Consider the following 20826-nt stretch of genomic DNA (forward strand, 5'->3'; position numbering starts at 1 on the left):
CAGAAGCACAGTGATGATATGTAAGCTGCATGTGGACAGAGCCTTGCGCCGGCTCTCAGAAGACCGGCTTCTCAGCTTCAGTAGGATGACCACATAGGAGATGATAAGGACGATGAAGGACACTAAGAAAGAAAAATAAAAACTCACAGAGGAGGAAAAGAAAGGCAATTAACACTTCAAAATATTCCAGTAGCTTAATAATAAAAATAATGGTGTGTATGCTGTCGCTTCAGTTGTGTCCAACTCTTTGTGACACTATGGACTGTAGCCCACCAGGCTCCTCTGTCCATGGGATTCTCCAAGCAAGAATACTGGAGTGAGTTGCCATGCCCTCCTCCGGGGGATCTTCCCAACCCAGGGATGGAACCTGTGTCTCATGTCTCCTGCATTAGCAGATGGGTTCTTTACCAGTAGCCCTACCTGGGAAGCCCCTGGTGGTTATCTTTCAAGATATCTTCATTAGCATTCTTTATTTTTTCTGTTTGTGTATTTTGTTTCATTTTATACTTTACTTGTGGATGGAGGGTGTACATTTATTATAAGATGTATCGGGTTGTTTTCCTGGGTACATAGTGGCCCTTTTAAGTCCCTGTAATGCCAGCAATGATTATGCCTATTTCACAAGATGAACAATTTTCATGCATTTTGAAATGCGAAATCATCTGAAACAGCTCTGGAAAGCCACACTTCTTGGCTTTCCAAGAATGTATGGACAACAACCCGTCCATCTTAAACACTGGATTTCGGTCACTGGCGAGGTGTTGTTTAGTCATCTCTTTCATTCACACCTTCTGGCATTCAATGCTTCCTATTATGCTTTTATGTAATATCAAATCCAGATGGTGGAATATATGGAGGTGCAGCAAATGACTGTGCATGTTTGAACATGTTTCATGACTGGACTTTATAATGGTGGACTTTCTTTCCTAAGTCTTCATTTCTGCCATGTTCTGTGATCATTTTTACCAGGTTATAAAGACATCCTTATAGAGCTAGGGCTTAAGAGAGGTAAATGTTTCAGTCTCTAATTCTGGTCACACTCTTATTCTCTCTTCTCATATCATCCCTTTCTTAACCACAGAACCTTGGAGCTTAGCAGTATGGAGAAGATGGAGACAAAGAAAAAGGAAAAGTCCCCAAAGGGAGAAAAGCTATAAAAGGAAACTGGAGAAAAGAATGAAAACTTGAAAGAGAAGAAGAAGAGAACCGATACTCAAAATATTTTGAAAGTTTTAAAAAGCAAGAGATTAGAATTAGTTAACAACCATTTTTACAAGTGTTGCTTATGCTTCCTCTCCTCATTTTACATCTGCTTCCTGCCCCCGCCCCCACCCCCACCCCATTTATCTCCCCCTCCCCAAGTCTTTCTGATACAAGATACTTCACAAAAATAATACTAGTTTTGTACATGTTCTTTCAATATATGTATTTTATATCTATTGCTCATCATTACTTGGGTTCCTGTAATTAAATAAGAACTGCTTCTAACTACTTAATCATTACTGGTAATGAAGTTGTCCTTCTTGTGAGGAACTGCCTGAGAGGATGATCCAGGGAGCAAATCAGGATTTGAACCTACCTCTTAATTCTCTCCTCAGGATGGAAGCAACTTGTACTCTAGACCTCATCAAGTTGTTTTATATTCTTGTTCATGTTTATATTTCGGGGTTTTTTTTAAGGATTTTTTTTTTAACTTGCATATCCTTGGTATTATTTGAAAACTATTGTTTGACTTTAGCTCTTTTCTTGGATATGAATATAGCCAATAGTAATATTTATGATACTTTATACAAGAGTGAGGGCAAATAAAACCTAGTTCATTCCTTTTATTATAAGTTTGCCTTCTAAGGAGAAACTACCCTGAGATGAAGGTAGCATTATTTTTGGTAGCAAATATTATGTGCTTTGGTATTTTTTTTTAACTTTTCCTGATGTAATAATAAACCTCTTTCATTCAGTAAGCTTAGGAGGGTAAAGAGAGAGATAGCTTCATCCAATGATGGCCTTTCTTTGGACATTTGTTTTAATAATTACCTAGGCTTTGTTGTCTATGTTGCCCTGTTTGTTAACATTCCTTGATGCTAGAAGTGGTTTCCGTCATAAGCTTTTATCCTCATAACTTTACTTCCCAGAGGCAAAGGACTTGCTCTGTGCCTGACTACATTATGAAACACTTGAGTTTGTCTGACCCATCCCTCCACTGGCTGCACCACCCAGGACACTATGAAAATTAAGATGCCACCGACTGGAGGTCAGCAGTAAACCACTGGTTCAGATGAACTTAATCAACATGGAACCCCAAAGTCCAGGCTGTGGAAGGTCATCTCTGAACCTCCTTGAAGTAAGTTTTCGACCAGGTTGTTACTTATCTTAGTGCTGGTCTTTGAGATTCACTGGATTTTTTAAAAAACTGATGCTTGTAGAAGGAGGTAGGACTTCACTGGATGAGGGTGATCATTACCAGGTTCTATTTTCTTTTCTGTTTATAAGGACCTCTTTTTCCTTTGTTGCTATTTTATGCTCAGTGTCTTGGGAGAAATAGTTCTTAGGAATTGTTTCTATTTTATTTTATAGCAGTTTAGACAAACCTAAAGAGAGAGTTGAACGGGAATGAGATGAAATTCAAGGATCAATTTATAAAATATATATGTATATATTTTTTAATCTTAGGTTTTATATAGCTCACAGCCCATCTCTAAACTGGGCTTCCTAGGTGGCACAGTGGCAAAGAATCTGCCTGCCAATGCAGGAGATGAGGGTTTGATCCCTGGGTCTGGAAGATCCCCTGAAGGAGGAAATGGCAACCCACTCCAGTATTCTTGCATGAAAAATACCATGGACAGAGGAGCCTGGTGGGGTACAGTCCATGGGGTTTCAAAGAGTCAGACATGACTGAGCAACTGAGCACATCTTTATGCTCTAATTCACCTAATTCTCACAGGCTACCCCCAGTATTATTTATCATTCACTGATTCAACAAACATCTAGGGAGAGATTTCAAATAGAATATAAGTTCCATGACAGGAATTTAGTTTATTCACTGCTATATCCATAGCACCCGAAATAGTGCCTGGCACATCAGAGATACTCATAAATATTTATTGATGAATGAATAAATAAATGAATATTAGTGCAACTTTAAAAAAAAAAGTTCATTTTAGAGTAAGAGATATACTAAGTATATTGGATCTGGGGTTGTAAACGGCATAAAGCCACATCATTAAGAAAAGAACCCCTTGGAAGACTTGAGGCACACAAGTGTCAGAGGAGATATGTTCCTTTATGTTCAGAGTGGGCAGTTATTTTGTTTTCCAGATTGCTTTTACCTCAAAAGGGGGAAGCAGTTAATTTCATTTTTTCATTTTCACTCTTGTCTAGATGGTAAAAAGATTCTGATCTATGAAAACAATGAATTGGCTTTGTAAGTCTTTTCTGTGTCCATTTAGTGCCTATCTCTGTGGAATTCCAGGGTGTCCACCAGATGGTTGTATGAAGCTTTACAGCTCACCACAGAGGCTGTGAGCAGAGCCAGCCCCTGGTGCAGACAGCATGTACTTCTGCGCACAGCTCCTTCACCAGTGCCAGCTGACTCTCACCAGAGTTTCCATTTTTGAGTTTTCTATTTACAACAGTATTTCTGTATCCTTCTAAAGGTCAGCAGTAAAGAAAAAGAGAATTGAAGATGGGGACCTGGGATGTTGCTGGAGGACTTGGCTGGCACCCTCTATCACCCAATTTCTCTCCTGTATGCCTAGTTCAGAACATCGTCTTTTTTTTTTTTTTCTTTTCCTTTTCTAGCAGCAAAGTCAAAGTGGGAGCCAACTGAAGATTTTGTTGTGGGCACTCTCAGGTAGAAAGGTACCATCTCTTTCCTTTTGTAGTCACAGCAGCAGGTTTTCTGAGGGTATGCTGTGTCTGCTGTGGTGAGACCAGAGATTCTGTCTGAAGACTTTGCTATTATACTGTGCTATAAACAGCACATAACACAGTTTTTTTTATGTCTCAAGTGGAGTGTTATGAAATTTCATTTTATAAGAACCTTAAGTCCTACACATAAATCTCTCTCCAGTCAGTGAGGCCTAATATTTTTTGTTTGTTTTTTTCCCTGTGACTCACTCTGAGTTCATCCAAGGTGAGTATTTTTCTTCGGTCGTGTTACGCAGCATGTGGGATCTTCGTTCCCTGGTCAGGGATCAAACCCATGTCCCCTACTTTGAAAGCATGGTGTGTTAACCACAGGACCACCAGGGAAGTCCAAAGGTGAGTATTTCTAAACCAGCTGGTTAGAAAGGACACAGTGGTGCATTGGGTAAAGCCCAAACTGTGAATCAGTAGCTCAGTTCTAGACTGGACTTTGTTGCTGACCAGCTGAATCAAGACCCTGTGCCTCATTTTTTTTTTGTTTGTTTATAAACTGAAGGAATTGCACAAAATAAACAGTAGCAGTACTTTCAGCTGTAATATTGTTTGGTCTCTCCTCTCCACCTTTTTGAATAATGGAATATAAAACAGTGGACACAACTGTAGCATCAGTTCAGTCCAAGCGAAGACTGAGCTAAATAAAATCTAAACAACCTACCAAGTCCTTAGAGGAGGGAACTAGGTGAGCATAGAAAAGTCAAGTTACTTGCCTAAGCCAACAACTAATTAAAAGCAGAAACCTAACATTTTTTTTCAATCATGAATTTTTTTTTTCTCAGAAAAATTTCCCCTTATTTTGTGATGGTGGTGGTGGTAGTCATGATGGTGGCTGTGGAAGAAACAGAAGTTTTCACAAAAAGTGGAACTTCTATTTCTGCTGAGATGGCACTGCCCATTTTGATATTCCCTGTATAGCTCTTGCCAAAATACTGGTGGCTCTTGTGCAGAAGGATGTGTTCATTGCTTTAACTCCTAGAGAAAAAGACTACCCATTCCTTAAGAAACTAGCACCTTTCTTTGATTTCTTTTTCTTCTGACCACTTTTAAAATCATGCTTATTGTTCAAATAGTAAAGGAGGATAGAAAAATCTGTTCAGACTGTCAAGAAGTAGGAGTTCCAGTCTAGCCTCTGCCTAGGCTTTTGGAAAATCTGATGGCTGAGTAGCATAAACTAGCGTGAAAATAGTAACACTCTGCTGTACACACTGTTTCCTGCTCTGGAAGGAGTGCTGTTTACGTATGAACTCATCACGGCTGCCAGAAGCCAGCTCTTCTTGACTTCTCTCTTTGAACACCGTCCCTATTCTCCGTGTTACTCACATTTCCAACTTGAGTCATCTTTAACTCCCTCCCTTTCTCTAATACATTGGAACAGTTGCTGAACTCCATGGATTCCTTCTTTGCAGTATGTCTTACATAAGTTTTCTCATTCCTATTTTTCACGTATGTCACATGAAGTCATGTTTTGTGAGCAGTTTGGAACACAGGTTTGGAGTCAGGTAAAACTGGTTTGAGTCCTAACCCTGATACTTACTACCTATGTGTCATTGCTTAATCTCTGCAACTCTTAATTACCTTATCTGTAAAATGGGAATCATAATTTTACTGGCTTCACAGATTTGTTGTGAAAATTAAATGACCGAATATGTGTAAAATACTCAAAAGAGGGCCTGTTGAATAGGTATTCGGCACATTTGGTTGTTGGTCAGTCGCCCAGTCATGTCTGTCTCTGTGTGACTCCAATGACTTCAGCATGCCAGGCTTCCCTGTCCTTCAGTAGCTCTCAGAATTTGCTCAAACTCATGTCCATTGAGTTGGTAATGCCATCCAACCATCTCATCCTCTGTTGCCCCCTTTTCCTCTTGCCCTTAGTCTTTCCCAGCATCAGGGTCTTTTCTAATGAATTGGCTCTTCACATCAGATGGCCAAAGTATTGGAGCTTCAGCTTCAGCATCCACCCTTCCAATGAATATTTGGGATTGATTTCCTTTAGGACTGACTGGTTTGATCTTCTTGCTGTCCAAGGGACTCTCAAGGTCTTCTCCAGCATCACAATTGAAAAGCATCAATTCTTCAGCGTTTAGCCTTTTTTATGGTCCAGCTCTCACGTCCATACATGATTATTGGAAAAACCATACTTTGACTATATGGAGCTTTGTTGGCAAAGTAATGTCTGTGCTTTTTAATGTGCTGTCTAGGTTTGTCATTGCTTTTCTTTTAAGAAGCAAGCGTCTTTTAATTTCTTGGCTGCCGTCAACATCTGCAGTGATTTTGGAGCTCAAGAAAATAAAGTCTGTCACTGTTTCCATTGTTTCCCCATCTACTATTATGAAGTTTATATTATTTAATATTAATATTTTAAATTAATGATACATAATAATTTAATATGAATTTTTGGTAAATAAAAACCTATGCTATTTTCTTATATTTACTACTTTATAAACATGCTCTGTATTCATTTCTTTGGGCTTGTGGTTCCTTCCACCTAGAATGCAGGGTGGTGTAATGGAAAGAGTACTTGTAGCCCAAAGAGAGTAATAGGTTTTATATACTTATGTGCCAGCTTAGACCTAGTAGTAGTTACATGGATTACTTTTTAAATACTCTGGGGCTTTGTATGGTTTCAGTGAGAAGTCATCTAATTTTTCTCCCATGGGCCTTAGAGGGAGAAGTAGAGACATATCTTCGTATTTTTGCCACAGTGAAGAAGTATTCATTTATAAGAATCACAGTGCTTTCATAATAAAAATACATATTTTTGGGTGAAAGAAAGTTTCTTAATACTGAGGTTACAGAAAAGAATTTTTTGGCCGTTCACTTTATTGCATTTTATAGCATTCTTCTGATTGCTTTATAAACTAGAATTCATTTATTTCTCATTTATATATAGCATGTTAATACAGTGTTTTCTGAGGTAGATAGTATTACTGTCCTCATCTCCTTTTTTGCAAAGGCATAGGGAAGTCAACTAACTTGCTTGAGGTCAGGTGGTTAATAAATAGAAAGGCTGGGATTTGAAACGTGGTCAATCTAGTTCCAAAGTCTATGCTTTTGGCCATTATACTAAATATAACTCTTGATCCTTGGGTTACTTTTTAAGTAAATCTATTTTAATTTAAAAAAAAAAAGGATAACAATGCAATTTGAATAAATTTAATTCTATACTTTCAGACAATTCTGTGTATGTGTGCTCAGTCATGTCTGACTCTGTGACCCCATGGACTGTAGCCTGCCAGGCTCCTCTGTCCATGGAATTTTCCAGGCAGGAATACTGGAGTGGGTTGTCATTTCCTTCTCTAGGGGTTCTTTCTGACCCAGGGATCGAACCTGTGTCTCTTGTGTCTCCTGCCTTGGCAGGTGGATTCTTTACTGCTAGTGCTATCTGGGAAGTCTGACAATTCTAATAAGGCCCAAATCACTTTTCAAATACGTATTTCTCTGAAGATTGGCTTGATCCAATAATAAAATTAAGAGTATATTGAGCAATGGAACAAACCACTGGTTACAGAACCCTAGGGTTGCACAGAAGTTTTTCTGGGATCTGCAGGTTGCTAAGTGATGAGCATAAAAGTGGCTCTGGGCCTCCATTTTCATTTCAACCAGTGTAGCCTTGTTTTATCTGTTTAAAAATTGGGATCCTAAATAAGATTTTTTGAAGAACGAGCTTTGGGTTTTAAAAAGTGAAAAAAAATCACTAATCAAGGGAAATAAATGGATAGCATATTTAGTCAAGAACACATGTTTAAACTCTCTTCACTCATATATAATAGAAAAAAAAAATCGTATCTGGCCTCAATGGATTTTATAGTATTTTGAATGTTCAACTTTAAAAAAAAATCCTACTTTTTATCCTGAGATTGGAAGTGTTTCCTGTAATTTACTTTCCATTAAGTTAAAACACATATCAAATGTCAAACAATAATCAGTATCAAGGCTGCAAAGAACAAAGAACTTTATTCGGGATCTTAAGATTTGCAGTTCAGGAGATACAGATTTGGTAAAACAAGAGTGTTCCTGGAAAGTGAGTCAGGGGCTTATAAGGCACAAGCCATAAAATGGTTAAAATTGTCCGGCAGGAATTATGATTAACTATGACACAAGAAAGGAAGTATTTGTCCTTAATGGATAGATAAGCTGTCATGACTTATTTTAGGGTAAGGGTCAAATAAGTATTTTGAGTTTCTGGATCATTGGGAAGATGTTCTGGATGCCTATGTTGAGACAATCGTGATTGAAGCTCAGATTTCATCTGGGCTGTAAGTGCATGCATGCTAAGTCACTTCAGTCCTGTCTGACTCTGGCCTGCCAAGCTCCTCTGTCCATGGGATTCTCCAGGCAAAAATACTGGAGTGGGTTGCTATGCCCTTCTCCAGGGGATCTTCCCGACAGCAATTGAACCTGTGTCTCCTGCAACTCCTGCATTGCAGGATGATTCTTTACTGCTGAGCCACTAGGGAAAGCCCCATCTGGGCTGAGACATATGTCAGTCACTCTTCCTTGATGGCCTCCCACCTCTATTTTAAATAGCTCTGTTGGCAATACCGATGCCATTTTGATATTCCTGTTACACAATGTTGGCTTGGAAGGGAGGGGGAACTGAAAAAAAGATAAGCAACAGCTGGAAGAATGCTCCTTGGATCTACTTAGAATACAATGAAGGCCCTGAACATGCCCTCATATTCTCTAGGACCCACTTGTGAAAATGCAGGTTATTGGGTCACCCAGAGTTCTGGATTAGACTTTTAGAAGTATGCTTCCAAAATATCATCTGTCTTAAGGAAAAGTACAGTTCTACCAGCAACCAGTTTTTCCCTATTATAGGAAGCAGGACTCTGGTACTAATGATTCAAAATTTTGAGTGAATAGTTTATTTGGCCTGGGAATGCACAGCATTCCTAACCTAATTTCCCGTCCTAATTATGATTTGCTTTAGGTGAGTGGCATTTAAAAGGACTTTCCCTTGAGAGGCACTCACCAGTGGGGGACAGGCTGTCGATTTGAGAGAATGCTGATAGCATGAGAAAGTCAGCCTGGTATTAACATTCCTTGTGGAAAATCAACCAAATAGTAAGCCACGTAGGGAATAATTGAGAGTTGATTTTACAAGGAAAACTCATGACTCTAGTTGACTTTTTATTTAATTCAGCTGTAACTCTAATCTCCATGGCATACCTTGTCAATGCTCTTATCTCTAAGAGTGAATTAATAAGACACTGATAGAGCAGGAGAAGGGAAATCCTCAGTCCTCACCACTGGCACAGCCAACAAAGCCCCGGATGCCTGCAGGCCTACTTTAAATGAAGTAAGATTTCAATTTCTGCTGAAACAAGTTATAGAATTCTAAAGCTATAGAATTTAAATGGTTACCTTTTTTATTTAAAGTTACCTTTTAAAATCATTCCTGGGCTTCCCTGGTGACTCAGTGGTAAAGAATCCGCCTGCCAATGAAGGAGACACGGGTTCCATCCCTGATCCGGTGGATCCCACGTGCCACAGAGCAGCTAAGCCTGTGAACCACAAGTACTGAGCCTATGCTCTAGAGCCAGAGCTGCAACTACCGTAGCCCACAAGCCCTAGAGCCCGTGCTCCACAACAAGAGAAGCCACCACAATGAGAAGCCTGTGAATCACAACTAGAGTAGTCCCTGCTCGCTGCAACTAGAGAAAAGGCAGCGCAGCAACAAAGACCCAGCACAGCCAAATATAAATAAATAATAAAAAATAAAACAGGTAAGCAACAAGGATTTATTGTATAACCCAGATGGTCAATACGGAAATCAGGTTGATTATATTCTTTGTAGTCAAAGATGGAGAAGCTCTATGCAGTCAGCAAAAACAAGACCGGGAGCTGACTATGGCTCAGATGATGAACTCCTTATTGTCAGATTAGACTTAAATTGAAGAAAGTAGGGAAAACCACTAGACCATTCAGTTCAGTTCAGTTCAGTTGCTCAGTTGTCTCCAGCTCTTTGCAACTCCATGAACTGCAGCACTCCAGGCCTCCCTGTCCATGACCAACTCCTGGAGCCTACCCAAACTCATGTCCATTGAGTCGGTGATACCATCCAACCACCTCATCCTCTGTCATCCCCTTCTCCTCCTGCCCTCACTCTTTCCCAGCATCAGGGACTTTTCCAATGAGTCAGCTCTTCGCATCAGCTGGCCAAAGTATTGGAGTTTCAGCTTCAATATCAGTACTTCCAATGAACACCCAGGACTGATCTCCTTTAGGATGGACTGGTTGGATCTCCTTGCAGTCCAAGGGACTCTCAAGAGTCTTCTCCAACACCACAGTTCAAAAGCATCAATTCTTCGGTGCTCAGCTTTATTATTTTTTTTTTTAATACATCAGTGTCTCTTTTACTGTCTCGTATACAGGGTTATTGTTACCATCTTTCTAAATTCCATATATATGCGTTAGTATACTGTATTGGTGTTTTTCCTTCTGGCTTACTTCACTCTGTATAATAGGTCCAACTTTCACATACATACATGACTACTGGATAAACCATAGCTTTGACTAGATGGACATTTGTTGGCAAAGTAATGTCTCTGCTTTTTAATATGCTATCTAGGTTGATCATAACCTTCCTTCCAAGGAGTAGCATCTTTTAATTTCATGGCTGCAGTCACCATCTGCAGTGATTTTGGAGCCCCCCAAAATAAAGTCTGTCACTGTTTCCACTGTTTCCCTATCTATTTCTCATGAAGTGATCGGACTGGATGCCATGATCTTCGTTTTCTGAATGTTGAGCTTTAAGCCAATTTTTCACTCTCCTCTTTCACTTTCATTAAGAGGCTCTTTAGTTCTTCTTCACTTTCTGCCATAAGGGTGGTGTCATCTGCATATCTGAGGTTATTGATATTTCTCCCAGAAATCTTGATTCCAGCTTGTGCTTCTTCCAGTCCAGCATTTCTCATGATGTACTCTGCATATAAGTTAAATAAGCAGGGTGACAATATTTAGCTTTGACATACTCCTTTTCCTATTTGTAACCAGTCGGTTGTTCCGTGTCCAGTTCTAACTGTTGCTTCCTGACCTGCATACAGGTTTCTGAAGAGGCAGATCAGGTGGTCTGGTATTCCTATGAACTGTATAAAAAATATCTTCACGACCCAGATAATCATGATGGTGTGATCACTCACCTAGAGCCAGATAGCCTGGAATGTGAAGTCAAGTGGGCCTTAGGAAGCATCACTATGAACAAAGCTAGTGGAGGTGATGGAATTCCAGTTGAGCTATTTCAAATCCTGAGAGATGATGCTGTGAAAGTGCTGCACTCAATATGTCAGCAAATTTGTAAAACTCAGCAGTGACCACAGGACTGGAAAAGGTCAGTTTTCATTCCAATTCCTAAGAAAGGAAATGCCAAAGAATGCTCAAACTACCTCATAATTGCACTCATCTCACACACTAGTAAAATAATGCGCAAAATTCTCCAAGCCAGGCTTCAGCAGTACGTGAGCTGTGAACTTCCAGATGTTCAAGCTGGTTTTAGAAAAGGCAGAGGAACCAGAGATCAAACTGCTAACATCTACTGGATCATTGAAAAAGCAAGAGAGTTCCAGAAAAACCTCTATTTCTGCTTTATTGACTACACCAAAGCCTTTGACTGTGTGGATCACAATAAACTGTGGAAAATTCTGAAAGAGACCATTCAGGTATGACCTAAATCAAATTCCTTATGATTATACAGTGGAAGTGACAAATAGATTCAAGGGATTCGATCTGATACAGTGCCTGAAGAACTATGGATGGAGGTTCAACACATTGTAGAGGAGGCAGTGATCAAGACCATCCCCAAGAACAAAGAAGTGCAAAAAGGCAAAACGGTTGTCTGAGGAGGGCTTACAAATCGCTGAGAAAAGAAGAGAAGCTAAAGGCAAAGGAGAGAAGGAAAGATATACCCATTTGAATGCAGAGCTCCAAAGAATAGCAACGAGAGATAAGAAGGCCTTCCTCAGTGATCAGTGCAAAGAAACAGAGGAAAACAATAGAATGGGAAAGACTAGAGATCTCTTCAAGACAATTAGAGATACCAAGGGAACATTTCTTGCAAAGATGGGCACAACAGAAGCAGAAGATATTAAGAAGAGGTGGCAAGAATACACAGAAGAACTATACAAAAAAGATCTTCACAACAGATAATCATGATGGTGTGATCACTCGTCTAGAGCCCAACATCCTGGAATGTGAATTCAAGTGGGCTTTAAGAAGCATCGCTATGAACAAAGCTAGTGGAGGTGATGGAATTCCAGTTGTTGATGCTGGAATCCTAAAAGATGATGCTGTGAAAGTGCTGCACTCAATATGTCAGCAAATTTGGAAAACTCAGCAGTGACCACAGGACTGGAAAAGGTCAGTTTTCATTCCAATTCCTAAGAAAGGCAATGCCAAAGAATGCTCAAACTGCCTCACAATTGCACTCATCTCAGAAGCTAGCCAAGTAATCCTCAAAATTCTCCAAGCCAGGCTTCAATAGTCTGTGAACCATGAACTTCCAGATATTCAAGCTGGATTTAGAAAAGGCAGAGGAACCCGAGATCAAATTGCCAACATCTGTTGGATCATTGAAAAAGCAAGAGAGTTCCAGAAAAACATCTACTTCTGTTTCATTGACTCCACCTAAAGCCTTGGACTGTGTGGATCACAACCAAGTATGGAAAATTCTGAAAGAGATGGGAATTCCAGACCACCTTACCTGCCTCCTGAGAAGTCTGTTAGCAGGTCAAGAAGCAACATTAGGGCCTGATGTGGAACAACAAATTGGTTCCAAATTGGGAAAGGGGTACATCAAGGCTGTATATTGTCAACTTGCTTATTTAACTTATATGCAGAGTACATCATGAGAAATGCAGGGCTGGATGAAGCACAAGCTGGAATCAAGATTGCCAGCTGCTGCTGCTGCTGCTAAATCGCTTCAGTCGTGTCCGACTCTGTGCGACCCCATGGTCTGCAGCCTACCAGGCTCCTCTGTCCATGGGATTTTCCAGGCAAGAGTACTGGAGTGGGGTGCCACTGCCTTCTCCACAAGATTGCCAGGAGAAATATCAATAACCTCAGATCTGCAGATGACACCCCTCCTTATGGCAGAAAGTGAAGAAGAACTAAAGAGCCTCTTGATAAAAGTGAAAGAGGAGAGTGAAAAGTTGGCTTAAAACTCAACATTCAGAAAACTAAGATCATGGTATCCAGTCCCATCACTTCATGGCAAACAGGTAGGGAAACAATGGAAACAGTGAGAGACTTTTTTTGTGGGGGAGGGGCCTCCAAAATCACTGGAGAGGGTGATTACAGCCATGAAATTGAAAGACGCTTACTCCTTGGAAGGAAAGTTATGACCAACTGAGAGAGTATATTTAAAGAGCAGAGACATTACTTTGTCGGCAAAGGTCCGTCTAGTCAAAGCTGTGGTTTTTCCAGTAGTCCTGTATATATGTGAAAGTTGGACTATAAAGAAAGCTGAGCACTGAAGAATTGATGCTTTTGAACTGTGGTGTTGGAGAAGACTCTTGAGAGTCCCTTGGACTGCAAGGAGATCCAACCAGTCCATCCTAAAGGAAATCAGTCCTGAATATTCATTGAAAGTACTGATATTGAAGCTGAAACTCCAATACTTTGGCCAGCTAATGTGAAGAACTGACTCACTGGAAAAGACCCTGATGCTGGGAAAGATTGAAGGCAGGAGGAGAAGGGGTTGACAGAGGATGAGATGCTTGGATGGCATCACTGACTCAATGGACATGAGTTTGAGTAAGCCCCAGGAGTTGGTGATGGACAAGGAAGCCTGGCGTGCTGCAGTCCATGGGGTTGCAAAGAGTAGGACACGACTGAGCAACTGAACTGAAGAAACATATGTATTGTATAACAAAGGGAACTATGTTGTAATATCTTGTAATAACCTATAGTGGAAAATTATCTGAAAATCTATACATATATGGCTAAATCACTTTACCGCACACCTGAAATTAACACAATACTGTAAATCAACTAAACTTCAATAAAATTTTTAAAATTAATTTATTTTTTACTGAAGGATAATTGTTTTACAGAATTTTGTTTTTTTTTTAATTAAATAATTAAATTTTTTTAAAGAGCATTCTTGAAAGAAAGTCTTCCTATGGAAGGCAAAGTCCTGGTCTGAAACAAGGTTGTATTTGAAAGAATATTCAAACAGAGCACCTTCCAGTGGAGTTTTATAAATGCATCTGTGTTGGTTTTTTTGCAACCTTAGTTCAAATGTAGTGAGTTTTGGAGAAATTGGACCAGTAGTTAAATGGAAAATTATGCTGGCTCTTTCCATAGTAGTTTTGGTATCTGATTATGATTCACAGCCCTGACTTCAGCTAATGATGTGGCATCTTTTGTCTTTCTGAGCAACACTGCCTCCTTGTGTAATGAGAATGACCTTCTAACCCATTAATCTGTATAATTTTAAATATATTTTTTCGTTTGAATTTATTTATTTTTCTTTCTTTGGCTGCACCATTTGGAACCTGTGTCCCCTGCATTGGGAGTATGCGGTCTTAACCACTGGACTGCCAGGGAAGCCCCTTGTTTGAATTTAGTCTCTTAAACAACCCCAACCAGAGAGGGTGCCTCACTGAAGAAGTATCTTTGTGCCCACATTTGATAATTTCCACTGATAAGGTCAACTGTCTTGTTTTCAGGGACTGTTTGCCCAATTTGGTATTATTTTGGTCTTTTATATTTTTTACTGTTATTTCTAATCCCTCTCATTATCACTTTAAAGTGGTAGAAAGCAATAGAAAAGTGAATGAAATACAAAACAATATTTTTGCTACTTATTACATTGTCTTGTAAAGTTTTTGTTGGAGGAAAGATAGAAAAGGTAAAATCATCCACTAATCAGAGATTCAATTATACAGATATTCTAACTTTATCAAAAACAGTTGATCCAAAGTAGTAAAGCCTGATGCATTTAAGTTACATATTTTCTCACCATTTCCTACTTAATCTTGGTTCAGGAGATTGGTGCTATTTAGCTCCATGCAATTCATCCAACAAATACCTATGTGCATCTGTTGCTGCTGCTGCTGCTGCTGCTGCTGCTAAGTTGCTGCTGCTAAGTCGCGACCCTAAAGATGGCAGCCCACCAGGCTCCTCCGTCCCTGGGATTCTCCAGGGAAGAACACTGGAGTGGGTTGCCAGTTCCTTCTCCAATGCATGAAAGTGAAAAGTGAAAGTGAAGGCACTCAGTCGTGCCCAACTCTCAGGGACCCCATGCACTGTAGCCCACCAGGCTCCTCTGTCTATGGGATTTTCCAGGCAAGAGTGCTGGAGTGGGTTGCCAGTTCCTTCTCTGGTGCATCTGTTAGGAACACTCTTTTTCAGATGCTGGAGAACAAAATAGAGAAAAACCTTGCCCTCATGGAGCTTATCTTCTAGTGAGGAAACAGATAAGAGAGATACTAATATACAGTTAACCCTTGAACAACATGGGTTTGAACTGCATGGATCCACTCTTACTTGGACTTTTTTCATTAGTAAATACTATTGTACTACAGGATTGATGGTTGGTTGAATCTGCAGATATAGAGGTTATATGTGTTACATATAGAGAAATTATGTGTTACACACTGATTTTTGACTGCACAGAGGGTTGGCGCCCCAACCCCTTTGTTTTTTGAAGGGCTCACAGTCTATTATTTTAGATGGTGGTAAGTGCTAAGGAGAAAAAACAGAGAAAGGGGGTAGTGAACATCCAGAGTGAGGAGTGATATTACAGTGTTAGCTAGGGTGCCAGGGGAGGCCTTACTGAGGAAGTGATATTAGAGTGAGGTGAGGGGAAGAGCAGACCATGCCACGAGGATATTTGGGAGAGGAATGTTCCGTGCACAGCTAACAGCAAGTACAAAGGTCCTGAGAAGGGAATGTGTGCCTGGCTTATTTGAGTGACAGCAAGAAGGCCAGCATGGCTGGAGCTGAGTGAACAAGCAGCAGAGTCATAGAAGATGAGACCAGACAGAATCTTATAGCCTTTGCAAGGATTTGGGATTTTAGGCCATTGTGAAGTTTTGAGCATAGAAGTGAGATATTTTGACTTATTTTTTAACAGAATAGAATGCAAACAGATTAGAATGAAAGTAGAATATATGACTAGAGGACTGGATTTTGACTTTGTAATCTACCCGCCCCCATTTTGGGCACCAAAATCTGTTACCAGAAGGTGTGTGTAGGGGGAATCCAGCTGCTCGCCGCTCAGAAGCCAATAAACAGGCCAGGTTGGTGGAAAGGAAAGTTTGCTTTGTTTCAGATGCCAGCAGCTGGGAAGGGGAGGGTGGTAGACATCTGTCCAGAGGCCAACTACCCCCACTAACAAGCAGGAGGTGAGAGCTCTTAAAGACAGAGTGGGGTTGGGGGGAGGTTGCATGCAGAAACAACATAATCACCTCTAACAGTCATCGTCAACTGGTCATCCGTGGTCTGACTAGCATCGTCTTGTTTGTTTTAGGTACGGTTAATCTTTAGCTCCGGGGTGCACTTGTTCCCATTTCTTTGTGGTCAGTTCTTGGAATTGTGGCAGCTCAAGTCCAGGGTCCAGTCTGGTCATCATGTAGCTAACTTCTCCACCTGCTGTTTTGGTATCTATAAGACAGCTCACAGGATATGGCTCAGAATATTATATCCATAGCCTTTGAGAAAGAACTAAAAATCCTTGACTATGCTTAATGACTACATTATTATCATTATTTAGTCTCTTTTGACTGTTTTTCTTTGTTTCAGCATTTCCCACTTCTCTGATTAAACTTATTCTTTGACTAAAGTTTTCCACAGTCTAAGGCATCCAGAGGACATGGTGGAGGGGGCAAGGACCATATGGTATTGCTCCGTTTCAATGCCATCATTTATTCTGGAGTATGCATACATTCATGAATGAAGAATTCGTTAATAATGTACAGGGTACTGGTCATCATCAAGGGTTTGTTATTAATAATGAGTTACCATATAATAAAGTTGAATACTGAGTAGGGAATAATTTTTAGAATTCTCAACAGTAATCAACAGGGAAATTTTGTTTAAAATTTGTTAAAATTTTGTTTAAAATTTTTGTTTAAAATGAGTAGATTGCAAATATGATTTTAATTAGTATTTTATGTTCATAGAAACCTACCCCATTTTACAAAATTGTGACTTATATAGAAAGAAACTTAGGATACTTAGGGATAGTTCATTTTCTAAGAGCAACCCTTTCCTGAATGTGTTAATCTAGTCTAAACATTTTAGCTAGGAAGATCTTTTGACAAAAAACGGAATACAAACTTGTTCTCTTTTCCTTTTTGTATATAAGTACTCAGCCTTCACAGCAGTTCTGCTTCCCAGCAGTCTTGATTACATTGCAACTGTTTATGTTTTCCTAGAACTACCTTAAATGCACGGCATCACCATTGTATTGTATTGTAAAAAACGTGTATAAATTCACGTTTTTCAAAATTAATGTTTCGAAAACTTTAGCATTATGACCCAAATGCTAGTCCCTGAAAGCAGACTGTGGTTTCTGTATATACTCTGGTAGCTCAGACAATAAAGAATCTACCTGCAATCAGGAGACCTGGGTTTGATCCCTGGGTCAGGAAGATCCCCTGGAGAAGGAAATGGCAACCTACTCCCATATTCTTGCCTGGAAAATCACGTGATGGTGGAGCCTAGTGGGCTAAAGAGGTGCACACGACTGAGCGACTAACACACACACACACACGGACACACACACGGACACACACACACACACAGAGTAAGAGCTTCACACATTTTTGAATTTGCAGAGTTCCCTTACATTACCCTTCTATTCAGGAATCATTAATTTGAGCATTAAAGGCTTTAATAGTGTTGATGGTGTTCAGCCACCACTAATGTGGCAGCTCTCAAGGATATACCTCTTGTCCTTGAAAAGATTCTGTCAGTGGCCTGAGGTAAGAGAAGCTGTCAATGATCCCATGACTTAATGCTCACGAAAATCTTTTATTATTTATTCACTCAACATATAATTATTGGACACCTATTATGTGCAAGCTGCTGTGAGAGGATTTAGATATTCAAGAATCAAAAGAAATGGCCTAGGCAAAGGGGGGCAGGGAGGGAGGAACATCCTTGATGTACAGGTAGTATGTACCATAGCTATAACTAGCTTCAGACTGCCCAGCAGCACTTTAAGAAAGTCAGATGCCTGGATTGGACTCTGCAGAGCACAACGAGGGACACCTTCACATAAAGGCTGTGTTTCCTGGAATCGATACTTGTATTTGTCTAGTGCCAAGTTAAAGGCATCAAATTATAAAACACTCCTCCGTAACATTTTCTCAGTGAGATTCCCAGGGCTTTTAATATCTCCAGAATATATTTTGCCATTTTTCCATAAAACTCAAAAGTAATAAAAGCTATAAAAAATCCACTAAAAAGACTGCAAAAAGTAGAAGACAAAGGGCACTCTGATGAAGAGGGGGACAATAATGACATGAATGAGCTGGAAGAGGAGCCCAAGGACGACCCTAGTGAGGTCAAAGGCTATAAAGACCTGGACAAAGTAGTACAGTCTTTACAGTTTGATGTTATCCTGAAGACAGGCCTAGATACCGGGAAAGGTTAAAGTGGGAGATGCATTGGATCTTCTCATTGGAGAGGATATAGAAGTGGAAACAGAGAAAGTGATGTGGATTCTCCTGAAAAAAGTGCTGAGGGAGAAGATCAGCAATGAGAAGTACAGAGTGGTGGTACGACGGTGGAAAAAGTTACAACTGCCTAAAAAGAGTATGCTCAAATAAATGGATCGCTTGTCTCCAATAAAGCTGCTTTCTAGCGGTGCAGGAAGGGGCCAGGTTCAAAAGAATATATTTTTGTTAAAGTTCTCCCACCATTTGTGGAAGATGCCGAGCCGTTTGTGGAAGTCAGGATCCACATGGGGAGGGAGGAGGGAGGAGGGTTCAGGATGGGGAACACATGTATACCTGTGGTGGATTCATTTCGATATTTGGCAAAACTAATACAATATTGTAAAGTTTAAAAATAAAATAAAGTAAAAAAAAAAAAAAAAATGAAGATGCTTCCCTTGGCCTGGATTTCCCTCCCAGGCTTGATTTGTTTGCATTTTGACCTCATGAGCAAGAGTGAGACGTGTGCTGAATAAGCTAAACTCAGAGACAATTTACATGATCAGCCCGCTGTTTCCCAGGTTCACTGCCTCGAGAGGCAGTGTAAAATAAGCTGGCATTGTTCTTAGAAAAAAAAAAAAAAGAAATAGCCTAGAAAATGTATGCATTATCTTCAACTAATACTTTTCTACTATTAACAACTTTACCTCTGTCCCTAAGGATTACTTTCATAAACTGAAAATAAATCTTAATCATAAAATGTACAGATATAGAATGTTACATATTCTATTGTGACCCCGTATTTGAGAATTAACTGTCTTTTTTCCTCAGGCTTAGAATAGAGAAGGATCTATTGTCCCTTATCCTTCCACTTCCCACCCATACCCAAAGTTGTTGTTGTTTCTATAATTGTATTTCTTTATTTTGGCTGTGCTGGTTCTTCACTGGTGCATGGGCTTTTTCTCTAGTTGTGACAGATGGGGGCTACTCTCTAGTTAGAGAGTGCGGGCTTCTCATTGCGGGGATTTCTCTTGTGGAGTGCGGTCTGTAGGGTGCGTGGGCTTCAGTAGCCGTGGCATGTGGCCTTAATGGTTGCTGCTCACAGGCTCTAGAGCACAGAATCAGTAGCTGTGGTTCACGGACTTAGTTGCTCTACAGTATGTGAGATCTTCCCGATTTAGGGATCGAACCCTTGTCTCCTGCACTGGCAGGCAGATTCTTTACCATTGAGCCACCAGGGAAGCCCACGCCCAAAGTTCTTAAATATTTATTTTGTCTTCTCTGATCATAGTTGCTGATTCCCTCTGATTAGCCAAGCTTGTTTGTTTGACACAGACTCAGTATTCATGCCTTTAAGGAATTTCCCTGTCAATTCTAGGATGGATTACCACCTGTGCTCCCTCAGTTATGTTTCCCTGGATACCAGAAAAAAACGTTCAAGCTCTTTGCTGAAGCTGTATTTAGGGCCAGTCTTATTAAAGCATGGATTTTACTAGGTGCTCAAAGCCTTGTTTGAGGCCCTTCTCCACTGCAGCCCCTCAGGGCCCCGTGATGTCCCTTGGCTACTGGTGCCTCAGGGTCACTTGAGAGGTCTCCTTCCTCCCGAGAGCAATCTCAACCTCTCCTAACCTTTCCTTCTTCAGTCCTTCATCTAGAATTTTATAGGAACAATTTTTGAGCAAACAAATAAATCCTCATGGATCTCGTCAAACCACAGTAAATCACAACATTCTACCTTTGGGGTAGCTGCACTGTAGATTTATAACCAGAGTATATTTTTGGAACTAGAAAGAACCTTAGGCTTTTCTGGTTTTGTTTGTTTGCTTTTTTAGTACTCATGATCTTTGCTTAAAAGAAACCTTATTTAGAAATCCAGCATATAAAACAAGTGAGAGTAGAGCTGTGCTAGATGGAGGTGTAATGGGTCCCCACATGTTCTAATTTCTCACTCTCCACAGCCGCAGAGCCCCCAGAGACACGGTAGAAACACTCTCCCACAGAGACCTCTGCAAACCGCCTGATTTGCTAGATGTAGATTGCCCAAGAGCTTCATTTTGTGTACTTCCTCCTGCCTTTTGGAGGTCTGATCTCTGCTCTCATAAACTTGAGACTGTTATTTACCTGCCCCCAACCTGGAGAATCCCAGGGATGGCGGAGCCTGGTGGGCTGCTGTCTATGAGGTCGCACAGAGTCAGACACGACTGAAGTGACTTAGCAGCAGCAGCAGCAGCAACCTGCCTGGAGGCTAACAACACTTCACTGTGGTGGATGTCACGAGGCTTGTTTTGATGGATAAGGG

General features: G+C 40.3%; 1 protein-coding gene and 1 pseudogene across 1 annotated transcript in view; both read left to right on the top strand.

Moving 5' to 3' along the window:
* The first annotated feature begins 2075 nt into the window (after nt 1-2075).
* LOC133244375 (uricase) overlaps nt 2076-20826 on the top strand; it is a 107731-nt gene continuing 88980 nt past the window's right edge. The window contains exon 1 of the mRNA XM_061411437.1: nt 2076-2341. Within this exon, the coding sequence (XP_061267421.1) occupies nt 2276-2341 (66 nt within the window). The 5' untranslated portion in view covers nt 2076-2275. The remainder of the gene's footprint in view (nt 2342-20826) is intronic.
* LOC133245041 (mitochondrial transcription rescue factor 1-like) lies at nt 17931-19455 on the top strand (annotated as a pseudogene).

Source organism: Bos javanicus, chromosome 3 (genome assembly GCF_032452875.1).
Source record: "Bos javanicus breed banteng chromosome 3, ARS-OSU_banteng_1.0, whole genome shotgun sequence".
Lineage (NCBI taxonomy): Eukaryota > Metazoa > Chordata > Mammalia > Artiodactyla > Bovidae > Bos > Bos javanicus.